Source organism: Harmonia axyridis, chromosome 7 (genome assembly GCF_914767665.1).
Source record: "Harmonia axyridis chromosome 7, icHarAxyr1.1, whole genome shotgun sequence".
NCBI lineage: Eukaryota > Metazoa > Arthropoda > Insecta > Coleoptera > Coccinellidae > Harmonia > Harmonia axyridis.
The window spans coordinates 24,636,479-24,652,143 of NC_059507.1; the positions used below are offsets into that span (position 1 = coordinate 24,636,479).

General features: G+C 30.8%; 2 protein-coding genes across 2 annotated transcripts; both read right to left on the minus strand.

The window, feature by feature from the left end:
- Nucleotides 1-49: 49 nt before the first annotated feature.
- On the minus strand, nucleotides 50-2,635 carry LOC123685332 (putative ankyrin repeat protein RF_0580). The gene is made up of 2 exons (XM_045624991.1): nucleotides 2,362-2,635; nucleotides 50-1,167 (listed from the first exon to the last, which is right to left on the minus strand). Exons 1-2 carry the CDS (start codon nucleotides 2,633-2,635, stop codon nucleotides 50-52), a joined length of 1,392 nt encoding a protein of 463 aa, XP_045480947.1.
- An 8,132-nt stretch (nucleotides 2,636-10,767) lies between these two features.
- Nucleotides 10,768-14,030, minus strand: LOC123684555 (trimethylguanosine synthase-like). The gene is made up of 4 exons (XM_045623849.1): nucleotides 13,615-14,030; nucleotides 12,858-12,989; nucleotides 11,181-11,479; nucleotides 10,768-10,908 (listed from the first exon to the last, which is right to left on the minus strand). The coding sequence occupies exons 1-4, from the start codon at nucleotides 13,973-13,975 to the stop codon at nucleotides 10,780-10,782; spliced, it is 921 nt and encodes a 306-aa protein (XP_045479805.1). The 5' UTR covers nucleotides 13,976-14,030; the 3' UTR covers nucleotides 10,768-10,779.
- Between the last annotated feature and the right edge of the window lie 1,635 nt (nucleotides 14,031-15,665).

Here is a 15,665-nt window from a genome sequence, read left to right on the forward strand (position 1 = left end):
ATTTATAACGTAGAAATAAAGTTTATTCTCAGATACGACAAAGAAAAAGTTATAGGCCTTCTCTTTCCTGATATATTTTCAACCCACGTTCTAAAATTGTTTTGAGTTGACGGCCGTAATGTGTGTATTTTTTCTCGTTGAATTTAGAAATGAATCTCCTCAGCTTTCGGTTTATACAAAGTCTCGATATTTCCATTTCATCCAAGATGAGGATTTCCATAAGAGAATACCATGGCCCAGTTTGAAATTTTGGTATTCTTCGGAAATTCAAACGTTGCAATTCTGCTCTACAATCTTTCTCAAATTGTTGATCTTCTGCCACGTCACTAATGGGTTTCGAACCTATATTGAATTTCCCACTAACATCAAGCAAGACCAGATGTTTCAAAATATGTTGTCTTTTAAATGTATGACAATCCAGTAATAGTATATCCAAAAATGTGCTGCGTGAATCATTGGTAATTGTTAAGTCAGCCTTGGAATTCAAAAATATATCTAAAAACTGGTTGCGGTATACAAACTGTTCTAATAAAGTGTGCAGTACAGTGTCGCCATATACAGCTTTGGCATTTACATCACCTCCTCTTTGGATTAGTAACTTCGCAAACTCCAGTGCACTAGGTTTATTTTGATTCATAGCAACGATATGTAAAGGAGTCAGCCCATGATCACCAAAGGCATTGGGATCACATCCGGCATCCAATAAAACTTCGAGCATTTCCACATCTATCTTACGTTTTTGGTAACATACAACATGAAGTAGAGTGTTGTCATTTATATCATTCACTCTGTAGTAAGCTCCTTGTTTAAGAAGAAATCTCACTTGCTCAATTTGGTTATTTCTAGCAGCGAATAATAGGGGCGTTTCCCATGATCTGTTTTTCACTTCTATATTAGGATAATATTGTAGAATGTATTTTGTGATGTCTACACTTGGCAATGAAGCTGCGATGTGTAAGGGTGCGTTTTTGAAGTGAAATGATCGTTCGTTAGGGCGAACACTAAGTTTCACAGCGTACCGCACAACATCTAAGTTCTGATAGGCAACAGCTGCTATAACTGCGTTACTGTGGAATGAGAAGTACTCCGGGATTTTATCGCATGGATTTTTAGTAGGATCGTCCAGATATTTCATATACTGTACGAATATTTCAATCAACCTTTCATCTGAAATGGAAAAAAAAAATGAATTAAAAAAATATAATATAAATATACTTAATATCTCAGAGGAAAGAAAAGATAGAGATGCCCTTAAAAGTAAATAGCGTTGTATTGCAATCAATTGCAGTATTATGATAAAGTGAGATAGGAAAACAACAAACCTGCAAAATTGAAAACTAGAGGTACAGTAAACATTCCTGTGGCGTATTCAATTGTTTCTTAATAAGGATCAATATTAGAAAAATCGATATTGAACTTGAATACAAAATATAAATGACTTGCCATATTTCAAAATGAAAATAAGCTAAATTAATTTTTTCTTTAAGAAGTAATGTAGGAAATCTACAAAAATGTTAGCAGAAACGTGACTTGCCTATGATAGGTTAGGTTTTCATTTCCGGATGATTCAGATCAAAATTTTGAAAAAATGATATTGAAGCTGAATGAACAAGTTATCGTATCCATTTAGTGGTTAAGTTGGAACAAAAATTTCCAAGTCTGTAGACCAAAAATAAAAACTGAAAAAATTTCGCAGATATTTTAGATACTGTAATCATTAGGATTGAGCGGTACACATTTCTTGAAAAATTTTGTCATCATGAGATCTCTAAACTATAAATTTCAAGCTTCAGAAAGCTTCTCTCCAAATTGAGATACGACCATTGTTATCGAAAATACAGCCATTTGAAAAACCGCTTAAAATTTCGAATTTTATTTTGATCCTTTAATTTATTTTCCTAGTGTATAATACAGGTTGATCAACCGCGATAGCCTATTAGACGTTTATGGAAAACAAATCATAATTTTGTGCTGAAAATTTGCATTTTGGGGTTTGAGACAATGATCTTTATCTTTGAAATATTTTCATATCTCTACAACATCCGGTTACACCGGGAACAAGTTACCAACATAGTTATTCATTAGCAAATTAAAAATATAGTCATTCTACAATCTAGATCGTTTAAATAAATTATACGGAAACCCCACCAAAATTGGTGGGTGCAATAAAAAATCTATAATTTCGTTTTGAACTGAGCAGTTATTTGGTGGTTTTCTCTCTCAATCCATATGTATATTTGATACCAATACACGCTTTCGATTATAGTTTTTACGTCAAGAGTCAAGATATTTTTGATATGAGAGAAAATAATAAATTAAAGTGTATCTACGAATAAATCGAATTAGAAAAAGTTAACTTACCTTTTGAATCCATTACTATATCGAGTAATTTGCTTAAAGATTTACCATCGTTTGGGCAATGCGTCGGATCTGCTCCTTTGTACAAAAGATAGTCTATAATTTCGTAGTCTCTGTCGGTAAAATCTTCTTTCGTTCTTTTGATCACTAACTTGGTTAAACAATCGTTGATAAATACTGAATCGTTTGATCTAGATTTGATGAAATTGGTAACGTCATAAGTGGACCCACTATACATAAAGGAGTCGTGAATAGTAGTTTTAACTAATTTCGTCATTTTTCTTTTCGTTATTCGAAACTCAAAATAAAAATTTGGAGGTAGGTACAAGTAACACAGAAAATTTTCAACTGAGGTCTTCCGACTATGGAACAGCCTTATGTAGTCAAATTCATAGAAAAAGCACTCGTTAAATTGTTGTTAATATGTTCAAAAATTAATTTTACTTTGAGAGTGACAGTAATTACAGTAGGTAATTTTCATTTATAAAGATAACAATATTGTTCGTAAAACCATTGGCAGATCTTTAGGCTATTCAACTTTCGCAGCCTCTGAATTTTGATACCTAAGTTCACAATTATATCGAGGGTTGCAGTGGCGTACCCAGACCTAAGCTTTGAGGGGGGGATAAAGAAAACAAAATTTCAAATTTTCGTTCTTTTGAAGAAGTTTTGCGAAAAAATTTGCTTACTCATAATGAGATTGTGATACATAAGGTTTGTTACATATTATGGATATTCCTCCTGGGGAGATATATCCCCCTCATTTTACCCCCCTTGGGTACGCCAATGGACGGTTGAAAAGCGAAAGGGCTTGAGCGACAGTCGACACTAGGCAAACTTTATAGTAGAGCTAAGATTCATTTCAAAAATCAGAAAAAAATCACTACGAATTGGTAGTGGAACGATTTTTCTATAAAATATTGATTATAATTTATGAATGTATACCCGAGTGTCTACCTATCTTGTTGGGGATTGGAAGTTGCGGCGTCAACTTTGGATTTTCAAATGGAAATCCCTGATATTTTTTTAGATTCATATTCTATGGAAAAATTAATACGAAATTTTTATACGAACAATTTTTCATGTATAGTCGTAATCGAAATTGAATTTTTCCCTCTAAATGAAATTTTGGTCGTAAATGATCCAACTATTTGTTGAAACAATAGAAAACGTTCTGCGCATAAAGATGTGGAGCTTGACGGAGATTGCTCTAGATTCAATATATTCAATATGTGTATCTTTCATTTAGTTAATGAGAAATATTTTCAACCGAAAACAAATCATTTCGTCATATTCAAACAAACAGTTCAGCAGAAAACGTTCGAATTTCATGTGAATGACAATACATAATATTTACTTAAAGAACGGAGTAATTAAAGTCGTTCGGAAGGAAAATTAAAACTCGAATGAAGAGCCATCTGTGAAAATTCCTAAAAAATTGTTCGTAAAAACTTTTGTGCATTCTTTTGCCGTTGAATACGAATCTGCAATGGAAAACAGGGGTTTCCATTTGAAATTTAAAAATTGACCCCCGTACCCCTAACAAGGGGGTATTATGGCAAAAATGGACTTACCACTTCAAACTATCAACCTGTTATAATAATATGAAACATTTTTCTGTAAGATGTTTTCTTTTTGAAAGTTTTGACTGATTCAACTTGAAAGACTCACCCGGTATGTACCGGGTGATACACCTCAGACGCAGATTCTGTTTTTTGGGAGTAAATGGAGATAGATATTTTGAAAATTATTTTTTGTTTTGTGTAAGAGGTAGTTAGAGGCACAATTCAAAATTATATTCATAATATATACAGGTTTTTCGAAAACAAAGATATTAACCAAAGTCACACTTTTTTAATGTAGCACCTTGTATATGAATGATGAGTCTTCAGTTCACCTTATATGTACCTTAGAGGATTCATTTACGAGAAAATGACAATCGACAAAAAATAAAAATAATATACAAATATACAAAATTGGCTTGCGTGGCCACCCAGATATAACATTTCCAGATTTTTGACTTTTGTTGTTTCTTCCTTTTCGCTTCATCCATTTTATGTATTTCTATTATTGTTATAGTTTTCAAGTATGAAAGGAAACTATTAAAATATTTTGTACCTGTAGGAGGTACTTGTTATGTCATTAATTTTATTCAGAAACAATTTTAGAAAGAATAACTAGATAACCTTACTTTCAATGGCTTGGCTACCTGGGGGTTACCTCATTTTTATCACAGAAATCATTACAAATCGTTAATATTTCATTTGCAAATGATGAGTCAGTTGACAGTGACAGGTTTTCTAAAGAATCAGAAGCAATCCGTTAGACATCTTCACAATCACAATCACATTAATGTTGTTCTAATAACAAATGATACAACCTACATTTTACTCTCTCATTTGGTAGACAATATTTCAAAGATGGTAAAATTTGCTTACCAATAAAAAAATGGGAAACAGTTTGCGCCATTTGGAATACGACAGATATTAACGTTTGAATGAGTCATCAATGAATTGTCTCATTTTTAACACCCAGTATAGTCCTCAACTATTTTCAAAGTCAGTACTTTCGTCTTACCTCCATTCTTCTAGGATTAACTTTCAATATGTCATTTGAATAAATTCATTAATTTTGGAGTCATAAGGTTACTTTGAAGACCTTTCAATTCATGTGAAATCGAAAAAAGGTAAGTTTTGAGCATCTTAAACTTTGAACAATTTTGGATTCATTTATTATTTTTATGACGAATCCTCAGAAATACATTTTTTACATCGATTATAATGAATTTAGAATTATCAGTTGAATAAATATGTTAGAAGAAAATGAGGATTTTCTTCTGGAATATTTTTTGCGAGAAATGAGGAATCATCAGATTAATTAAAATGCGTTCGGATTTTTGTTGCTTCTGAGATATAATTACTCACATTTTTATTCATATTTAAATTCGAAATTTTGGATGTTGAGCATGCTTGTATAGTTGAATCTGAAGAAATTGTTCAGTATTCTGAAGTATCAATCGAATTATATTTTAGCATTAGCGAAACGATTTTTGTCAACATTCAAACATTTGTTCATTACTCTGTTTTATTCCTTTTAATAATAAATTTTTATGATGTAAGGAACGAATCCATCATACAATATTACGTAACTAGTCATTCTTTCTCGTCACCCAATAATAGTTTTGTGTTCTTTCACATTAGCGAACTTTTTTTCGTTCCTCTCTAATCTCATTGTATTATCTAAAATTCAATTTTCTTTATTGTCAGTACCTACTTATGTCGTTCTCCGGGAAATTCGAATAGGAAATTTTAAATGCACGTTTTGTTTTGTATCGAACTAAAACGGAAGTTGAACCAATTAATGACTCATGATGGTGGAATCTGAAAGAGGTAGAGAAGTTTTGAAAACGCAATGTGAATGGTGTTTCTTCAACCTGCACAATTAATCTCAAATCTTTAGAATAACAACCCTTCTATTATGAAAAAATGTTGAGATTACTGAATGTTCTCATTCACATTGTACTACAATGAAAATGTTATCAAAATTGAATGAGTTGTTCCTAGTGTATTATTATTATTATTATTATATAAACTTCTCCTTAAGTGTTGAATCTGATTCAATGAAGTTACCTATCATGAATTCTATTTATTTAAAACACCATAAACTGCTGCATTGTTCTTGTCAACTTCAATTTTCGGGCGTGAAACAAATATATCCTTTTCATGATGGTAAGTACCTTCTACAAAATTTTGCATTCAGAATGAAGAAAATATGAAATACCTATGCAAATATAAAAAAAATATGAAGCAATTTGCTAACGCCTCCTTTTGCTATTACCTTCACTGATTTTATCTGAGTTATTTGTAGAGCGTTCAAGAAAGGCCCAAAAATCTGAGAAATGTACCAATATTTACTCACTTTTCCAATAAATTTTGGGACATATGTATAAACAAACTAGATGAAGAAGTTGATTCTAAAAATGAAGCCTTCATTTATAGTGACAGCCATATTCATGGTAGGGTGACGAAATCAGTTTTCTCCAGGCCCGGTCTGGCCAGATCAGCCGGTCGGCGATCGCCGAGGGCCTCCGGTACGAGGGAGCCTCCAGATTGAAAAAACTAAACTGAACAAATTTTTGAAAAACATGTTTTTTTGGCAAGAATTTCTCATTTTAACGTTTTACAATTGGGAATCAAAGGAAAATTAGGGCGAGGATCTGTAATTACATTTTTGTCGAAATATTTTTCCTAAACAAGTTAATGAAAACGATTGAATACAATATAATTATGAAACACCACTACGATAGCATTATTTACAACGTTATGGTAAACATTAAAGAAGGTATAGAAATTAGTTATGGACCACTTGGCTATTTTTGTACGAAATGTCATTCGATCAAAAGTTGATGAAAGACTTCTAAGGATTATTGTCGTTAACGACTCGAGTGGCAATAGTGGTATTGACAAGCGTAATTAAGCGTAAGTAAGTTCAGAATTAGCTACTTACGGAATTCTGGAATTCCACTTTTTCGAAAATGAAGAATTTTTTTCACATTCGTTAGTAACTCGTTAGTAACTATTTGTATTACAAAAATTCACGTTTGTACCTCGAAGATTTTATTTTTTTCATTTATTTATTTTATTGCCAGACCCACACCATGATACATAGTAATTACAAATGCAGAATGCAAACAATTCGTTACTTAACCTGAGAAAAAATAAATCCCTCAGGATTTCCAAGCAGTAAAAAATATATCTACATCATTATCCATAAGAAATTCATTATATACAATCATCATTTTGTTTGCGGGAGAAAAACCTCCTGGTTCAACAAGAAAAAGCTCTTTATTTTTCATCCTCAAATTCAATTTGGGAACTTTGAAATTAATAAAATCAATAAAATTACAATTTTGATTGGAAATGATTTTAAACAGAAATATCACTGCATTATACCTTCTCCTTTTCTCTAATGTATACATACCGAAATCTTGTAACATGGAAATATATGATTTCATAAAGAGATATACATAATATTTCCTTAGATGTAAGTATCTGAGGAATCTTTTCTGAACTCTCTCAATTTTATTGATATTAGTAATTGTCATTGGCATCCAAACCACTGAGGCATAGTCAAGATGGGGTCTGACTAGGGTATTATAGAGTAGAATGGTGGTTGAAATATTGAAATCCTTAGTGTTTCTCAAAACAAAACCCATAAGCTTGTACGCCTTATTTATCGGAAGCTCAAAATGGTCGTTAAATTTCAAATTGTGCTTAAATATCACACCCAAATCTTTTACATTTGACTTACGCTCTATGATCCCCGAATCAATTTCATAACCGAAAAGTACCTGGTTAGATTTTCTAGTGAAGCTGACAACATAACATTTTTCTATATTAAGTGACATTTTATTAATTCTGAACCAATGAACAATTGCATCTAGATCTTTCTGTGATAAAAAGCAATCGAGTACACTTAAAATTTTTCTGAAAAACTTGAAATAATCTGCAAATAACAATGCTATGGAAAAACGTAGACAAGAAGGAAGATCATTAATTAAAATAAGGAAGAGTAAGGGCCCCAGTATGCAATCCTGAGGTACACCTGAACTTTGTGTTATTTTGTAAGAAAATTTGCTTTCAACCCTCACAACTTGTGTTCTATGATTCAAGTATGACTCAATGAAGCTACAAGCCTCCTTGAAAAAACCACTCGAAGCAAGTTTATCAACGAGCAATTAATGATTCACCTGGTCGAATGCCTTTTCACAATCTGTATATATCGTATCAAGTTGAAAGCCCTGCTCCATTGCTTCAGCTACAAGCTCGGCAAAAGAACAAAGATTACTAACCGTTAACTTTCCCCGAACGAAACCGTGTTGACATTCATTGATTTAATATTTAAATTATCAATTATATCATTATATATTATTTTTTCGAAAATTTTAGACAGAGCATTCGATATGCATACTGGTCGATTGTTTTCAATAAGATTGCGATCCCCTTTTTTATGGATCGGAGTATTAGTCGATGACTTCAAGGGACTGGGAAAAACGTTACTATATAGGGATAAATTAAAAATATGCAATAATGGAATGATAAGAAAATCAATGCAACCTTTTTAAATGTAAGACCAACAGATTTTTTTTATTTCAAGCTTTTGACACTCTTTCTGAGATTTTCTCGTGAAATAACTGAGAATTTGACGTATCCGTAATTTGACACTTCCCCAGAATAATTATCATCTCGTGTGTACACGGACTCAAAGAAACTTGCAAAAGCTCCTGAAATGTCTTCAGCGTTGTCAAAAGAATTATCACTGAACTTCATCGTTGATGGTATTTTATTATGTGATTTTTTTTCACTGATGAACGACCAAAAAGATGTAAGGTCATTTTTAGAGTTTTTCAATTATGCTCGAGAAAAAAATTTGTTTGAAAGTTCATCGTTAGTAACCATTTGTAACACGAAAATTTTCGTTTGTAACCAAACCTATAATGATGAACTATCACTCCTAAATTGCGAAGTTAGCACCCACTTCTTTGAAAATGAAAAAAATTTTTTTTGCATTCATTAGTAACTCGTTAGAAAATTTGTAACAAAAAAATTTTTGTTTGAAACCTTAACTATAACAGGAAAATAGCAGAAATATTTTTTTTTGCATTCGTTAGTAACTCGTTAGAAACTATTTGTAACAAAAAAAAATCGTTTGTACCTCAAGGATACTGGTAGAAATATATCATATTCCACTGGGATGCCAACTTCACTTCGATTTTTCTCGAAAAAAAATTCAGTTTGAAAGTTCATCTTTAGTTGCTCTTAGTAACACGAAAATTTTTGTTTGAAACCTAACATATAATGGGAAAATATCACTCCTAAAATGCGAAGTTACGAAGTTAGCACCTACTTTTTCAGAAATTCATATTTTTGTATTTGCTTCCGGTATTTCTTAGTCGATAACTATTCATTACACAAAAAATTTCGTTTATAACCTCAACGATACCAGAAAAATAGCACCCCTAAACTGCGAAGTTGGCACCCATTTTTTCTAAAATAATTTTTTTTATCCATTCGTTAGTAACTCATCAGTATTCATTTGAAACCCCAAAATATTCGTTTGTAACCTTACCTTCAATAGAAAACAAGAACCCCTGAAATGCGAAGTTAGCTCCCTCTCTTTCAATTATCAGAGATCCAGTAACCCATACTCTACTTAGGCATCATATTCAATTACAGAGAAACAAAATCAAGAGCAACCAATAACAAAATATTCTTATCAAACAACAACAAGAATTGAATATAAAAGATTACTAATTCCAAAAAAAAAATTTGGTGCTAACTTCGCATTTGAGGAGTGACATTTTTTCATTTTAGGTTAGATAACAAACAAAACTTTTTGTATCACGAACAGTTAATAACGATGGACTTTCAAACTAATTTTGTTTTTCGAGAAATATCGAAAAAAACCGTAAAGTTGGTACCCGAACGAAATGCGGTATTTTTCTACCAGTATCCCTGAGGTACAAACGAAAATGTTTGTGTTACAAACAGTTACTAACTTCACGCACACGACTTTCGCTTATTGATTCAAGAATAACAGGACTCAAAAAAATACCAATACAATTTCATGATTCTCTTAGTTTTGGTTTTTAATTTCCCGATTTATGGGGAACCATTGGAAATTCTTATATATATATTGGTCGTAATATGCTTCAGAAAAAACTTTTTGAAATTTTAATGATTTGTTGTTAAATTGAAATGTAATTCCTTCAATAGTTCATAACGAGCTTAATAACGATTACATTTTTCAGTAACTAATTTTACTGATGCTTTTCAGTGTAGCAGCGAGAATTTTGGTTTGGGTGGGTGCTGAACTAATACGAAAAGTTGAACTAATTAATATTTTAATCGTAAACAGCGACGCAGCCAGTATTTTGGTTTGGTATGTCTATCCAATGTCTGGAAATAAATTGAAATTGATAGTACCTTTGGATGAAGCTTTAGCCCCAGTGAGCGTCTGGAGGCTGGTTTTTGAAATAAATATGAATATTCATATCATTATTATACAAGGATCAGTTATTGTCAATGATGACAATAAAATCGGATTGATTTTGAAGAACAGTATTTTCTGAAGTGGCAATGATAGACGTTAACCAAGCATATAAGGAATATTTGGTTTAATGACATTCAATATATTAATTGATAAACTAAATAAATAATGCACATGATATTAACTCGAGTATATTCTATTTATTAACAAGAAGGCATACAAAAGTTGGGATGAAATTTTAAAACATATATGTTTTTAAATTTAAAATAAAAGCAAAAACAAAACATTTTATTATAATGAAAAATATAAAATGTATATAAATAAATGAATGTAATGCAATGATATATATATAAATACATTATTGCATTACTTTCATTTATTTATATACATTTTATATTTTTCTGCAAGTCCATTATAATAAAATGTTTTTGCTTTAATTTTATCACACAATACATTCTCTTCCATTTCTATATTTAGATGTCGTCCCAAGTATTGTCCCATCTGAAACAAATAATAATTCATTAATGAAAATGGTTATTCGGTTGTTGGTGATTTTTTTAGTTTTAGTAACAAGAAAACTTTCAAAATTTTTCAAACACACTATTACTACCACCATTATGTCAAAAATGATTTTAGGAATTGGTCGATGAAACACGAAATGAATTAATGATTCAACAATATAAAGTACTGTGAATTAACTGCATCTCCGCGTGGGTATATAGCAACTGTTCCAATTTTGCAGTATGGTTCATCAGGAAGAAGTTAATACTTACATCGTAGGTATCGACATTTTTAGGGAGATAAACTGCAATATTGGGAGAAATATTCATGCAGGCATTTATCAATGTCGAAAATGGTACAGGCTTCAGCGTTTTTTCCAAGTCATAAACCCTTTCCTTTAAATAAGATGGACCTCCCCATGGTGGACTCAGAAAAACCGCATCTGCTTTTAGCATTGGAGCTAATTTAATGATGTCACCAACAATGAATTTAATTTTCTCCGAAACACCATATATTGCTGCATTGTTCTTGGCAAGTTCGATTTTCTTTGGATCGATATCGACTGCGATCACTGAAAATAAATTCAAATGAATTAATATTGCAAAAGATATTTCTTCAATGTAATCTGGCTACTGCCAGGGACTCAAAGGAACGTACCTACTGGTACGTTCCTTTGAGTTAGGACTTTTACCGATTGAGTTTCTGAATATTTCGGAGTTCTCAATTTCTGTCTTTTAATTTCGATCAAGCCTCTCGCTTAGAATTTTTGAAGTTTATACACTGTGTCCGTAAAGTATGGATCAAATTCATTTTTAGCTAAACAGACTATTTTAAGAAAAAATCCAGAAACATGTCGATTTTTTATTTTAATTTACTGTTTTTAAAATAAAATTCTAATATACAGAGTGAATTACTCTCGAGTAATGACGTCACGGTCATTTTTTTCAAATGGAACACCCCCATTTTGTCTCAATTTTCCGATTACTCTAGCTGAGCTGTTTCCAAAAATGTATCACATGTTGATTCCAATTTATAGATGGTGGCCAAAAAAACAATAGTTTTGTGTGTGCTCATAAAGTAACGTGTAACATTCTTCATTAGTTAAATTAACAATATTATCAAAAATACTTATTGTCTAGCGGCAATTGGTTTGAATATAACACTGTTAAATGTAGTATGTTAAATTTTTAGATCAATAAAAATGTATAAAAATACGAAATAATTCCTTCAATATTCTATCGGCTAGACCACAAGTACCAAACATGTTTGGAAAAAGCTCATTTTTATTGATCTAAAAATGTAACAAACTACAGGGTGACAATTTAATTAATGAAAAATGTTACGCGTGACTTTATGAGCACACACGAAACTATTGTATTTTTGTTCACCTTGTACCAATTGGAATCAACATGTGATACATTTTTGAAATCAGCTCAGCTAGAGTAATCGGAAAATTGAGACAAAATGTGGGTGTTCAATTCAAAATGAATGATGGTGACGTCATTACTCGAAAGTAATTCACCCTGTATGTTGGAGTATTATTTTAGAATACTGTAAATTAAAATAAAGATCGACGTGTTTCAGGATTATTTCTTAAAAGGGTCTGTTTAGCTGAAAATGAATTTTTTTCATACTTTACGGACACAGTGTAGGTATATACAAATATTAGATGAAAGTATGTTCGAATGAAATCATGATTTTTTTATACTATAATTAATCGAATCAATTACATACTCATTATTTCTTTGGAAAAAATAAATTGATATTATCAATCTGAAGTGTTCAATATTTCCTTGAAATTATGAATCATTATTATTCCGAGGAACAATTTATATTAAAAACAAATTTTACCAGAATAAATATAGGTTAACGGTACTCTATGAAATATTTTTGAGTGAGTTATAGACGAATCCGGAATTTGATTTGCATTATATTTTTCAATTTATTACCTTTCTTACATGTGAGGGCAAACTGTATCGAATTCCCTCCAGCACCACAAAATCCATCAACTATTACGTTAGTTCTGCATATTTCTGCAGTTTTCTTGGCAATTGATTCAGGAGTGACGGAGTACCAACTTTCTGTAAAAAAAATAAAGTTTATAAAATCGTTAGACTTACAATTAATAATAAATGCACTTTTATCAACATTCCATCCGAAAAATCACAAAACTCGAATTTAACAAGATATTCGTCATTGTATCCACCCTGAAAATTTCAAGTTTCTATATTTTCCCTTCACACGGGAACACATCTCGAATCATTCATCACTAAGTCGAACCCATTAATTTCAAACCATTCTTGACTCAAAATTCGGGTACAACAAACATTTCGACAATCTCTACGTGTTATAACAAATTATATTCAAATTTCAAATGAGGATTGATTTTATTTTCCAACAATTTCAAAACTTTATTATTGGTCATTCTTAGCTGAAATTACGATTTTTCCTTGAAGAATTACGTTTTCTCGTTTTTCAAATTATAGAACTTCAATATTGTATAAGCTCAAATAAATATACTTCTACTTTTTTCATTTCATTTATTTTCTATAACACGAATATTATATCTCTTTATCAATAATAATATTTCATGCTGATTTTATTTCTTGTACTTCCTATTTGAATTTCAAATATTAAGTTCAAAATTGAATTATACGATTTTTCCTAAACCACGTAATTGTTACCAAAAATGAATATATGACTTACCTTCGTCAAGTTGAATTCCATGGTTAAATCGACTGAAAAGTTGAAACCGTTTGTGCCAATATCTTTTCAACTCAGGATTGGTTTTTATTTCTGAATAGACATCAATTAAATTTCTCGAGTTGGGTATTTGAGAATCACATTGTGTTTCTTCCGTTTTTTTATTTTTTTTTATATTAGTTTTTCTCGATTTTGTTTTTTTCGAATCACTTTGTGTTTCTTTCGTTTGTTCAGTTTGTTTTGTCACTGTCTTTCTCGATTTCGGTTTTTTCGAATCACCTTGAAATTCTGTCGTTTGTTCATTTTGTTTTGTCGCAGTCTTTCTTGATTTCGGTTTTTTCGAATCACCTTGAAATTCTGTCATTTGTTCATTTTGTTTTGTCGCAGTCTTTCTTGATTTCGGTTTTTTCGAATCACCTTGAAATTCTGTCGTTTGTTCATTTTGTTTTGTCGCAGTCTTTCTTGATTTCGGTTTTTTCGAATCACCTTGAATTTCTGTCCTTTGTTCATTTTGTTCTATTTTTGTTTTTCTTGATTTTGGTTTGTTACAATTACATTGTGCTCCTTTCTTTCGTTTATTTGTCCCATTGTTTCCTTCTGTAGATCTCATTTGATCTCTTGAATAGTCTGAGACAATACGTACATAATTTTCCTGGAATTGATAGAAAAAACCCAATTTAAGTTACATTCGCAATAAAAAATATTAAAAAATCAAATATTCACACATCAACTCAATTATTTTCCATTTAATAAATAGAAAAAATTAAATTAAAAAAAATCCTTGAATTGTGATCAATTGAGAACAGTATTGTAGGTAATAGCTCACCATGATTTTCAAAAACTTTTATATTAGCACAAAATAAACTAAGAAACAGCTTGAATATGAAATATTCAGAACTAACACTTGTTTCGTCACTAAAAACCAAAAATAATAACGACTTGTGTTCTCAACAAAAAGCGTCCGAAGATAAGTTAACACTCCGATCTCTAATTTCACTGTGAATAACATTCTTAACTCAGGTATACCTGCCCATCTACTGATGAAGTCATAGAAATAGATCGATCTTTCTTCTTCTTCTTCTGCGGAACAGATTGATCGTTTCGCCAGCGCTATATCTTCCTCAGGTTAATTTTAAATTTGGACAAAATTTGAACTCTTTTTTCTAGAAACACGATTCCAAATTGACAAAGTATTAAAACCAACCAAAACAAAAATATATTTAACGAAACTGTAACCGTTGTGTCAATATGTACAGTTTTGGATAATTTATTTTTATTTTGGTCAGTTCAATAATTTGTCAATTTGGATTTTTATTTCTATGAAAATGTATAAATATATAAGAAGGATATATCGAATAGTGGAGGTTTTAAGATTTTGTTATAATGATTTTCTATTCTTCATCTGAAGATATTTAATAATAGAAATGAGTTTAAATAGGTTTATTCGTTCAAAAGTATACTTTGAAAATTATAATTCTTCATCTAGAGATTTCAAGAGTGGTAATCTTGTAATTATGTTTTCCATACGGAGAATTTCGAAATCATTATTTAGGGTATCGCCCCGTTTTTTTCAATGATTCTCATATTTTGAAAGAACAATATCTGAAGAATGAGTACTTTGGTGTTCATATATCCTCTTTTTGAATGTTTTTTCGGTTCAAAGTAATCATAGGGTAATAATTCAAAATAAACTTGTAGACTCCGAATTCATTTCCTCCATTCAAAACCAATAATAGTTCTTAGAGATATCGTATGAATGAATTGTCCTTTCGAGAGTATAGCAATCTCATATATGATTTTTTATGAAGAATTCTCAAAAATAAATTTTTATATCGATTATAATGAATTTAGAATCATCAGTTGAATAAATATGTTGTATTTCCTCATTTTCTTCTGGAATATTTTTTCAAGTGATGAGGAATCACTAGATTAATTAATGTGCGTTCGGATTTTTGTTGCTTCTGAGATATAATTACTCACATTATTTTTATTCATATTTAAATTCGAAATTTTGGATGTTGAGCATGCTTGTATAGTTGAATCTGAAGAAATTG

What these genes read in the sequence shown, in the direction of transcription:
- LOC123684555 (XM_045623849.1), bottom strand. Translation starts at nt 13,975, where the DNA reads ATGACAGAATTTCAAGGTGATTCGAAAAAACCGAAATCAAGAAAGACT. An exon ending in TGGAATTCAACTTGACGAAG is followed by an intron (nt 12,990 to 13,614) that starts GTAAGTCATATA and finishes TTTTTTTTACAG; the next exon opens with AAAGTTGGTACTCCGTCACT. An exon ending in AAAATGTCGATACCTACGAT is followed by an intron (nt 10,909 to 11,180) that starts GTAAGTATTAAC and finishes TATTTGTTTCAG; the next exon opens with ATGGGACAATACTTGGGACG.
- LOC123685332 (XM_045624991.1), bottom strand. Translation starts at nt 2,635, where the DNA reads ATGACGAAATTAGTTAAAACTACTATTCACGACTCCTTTATGTATAGT. An exon ending in TATAGTAATGGATTCAAAAG is followed by an intron (nt 1,168 to 2,361) that starts GTAAGTTAACTT and finishes TTTCCATTTCAG; the next exon opens with ATGAAAGGTTGATTGAAATA.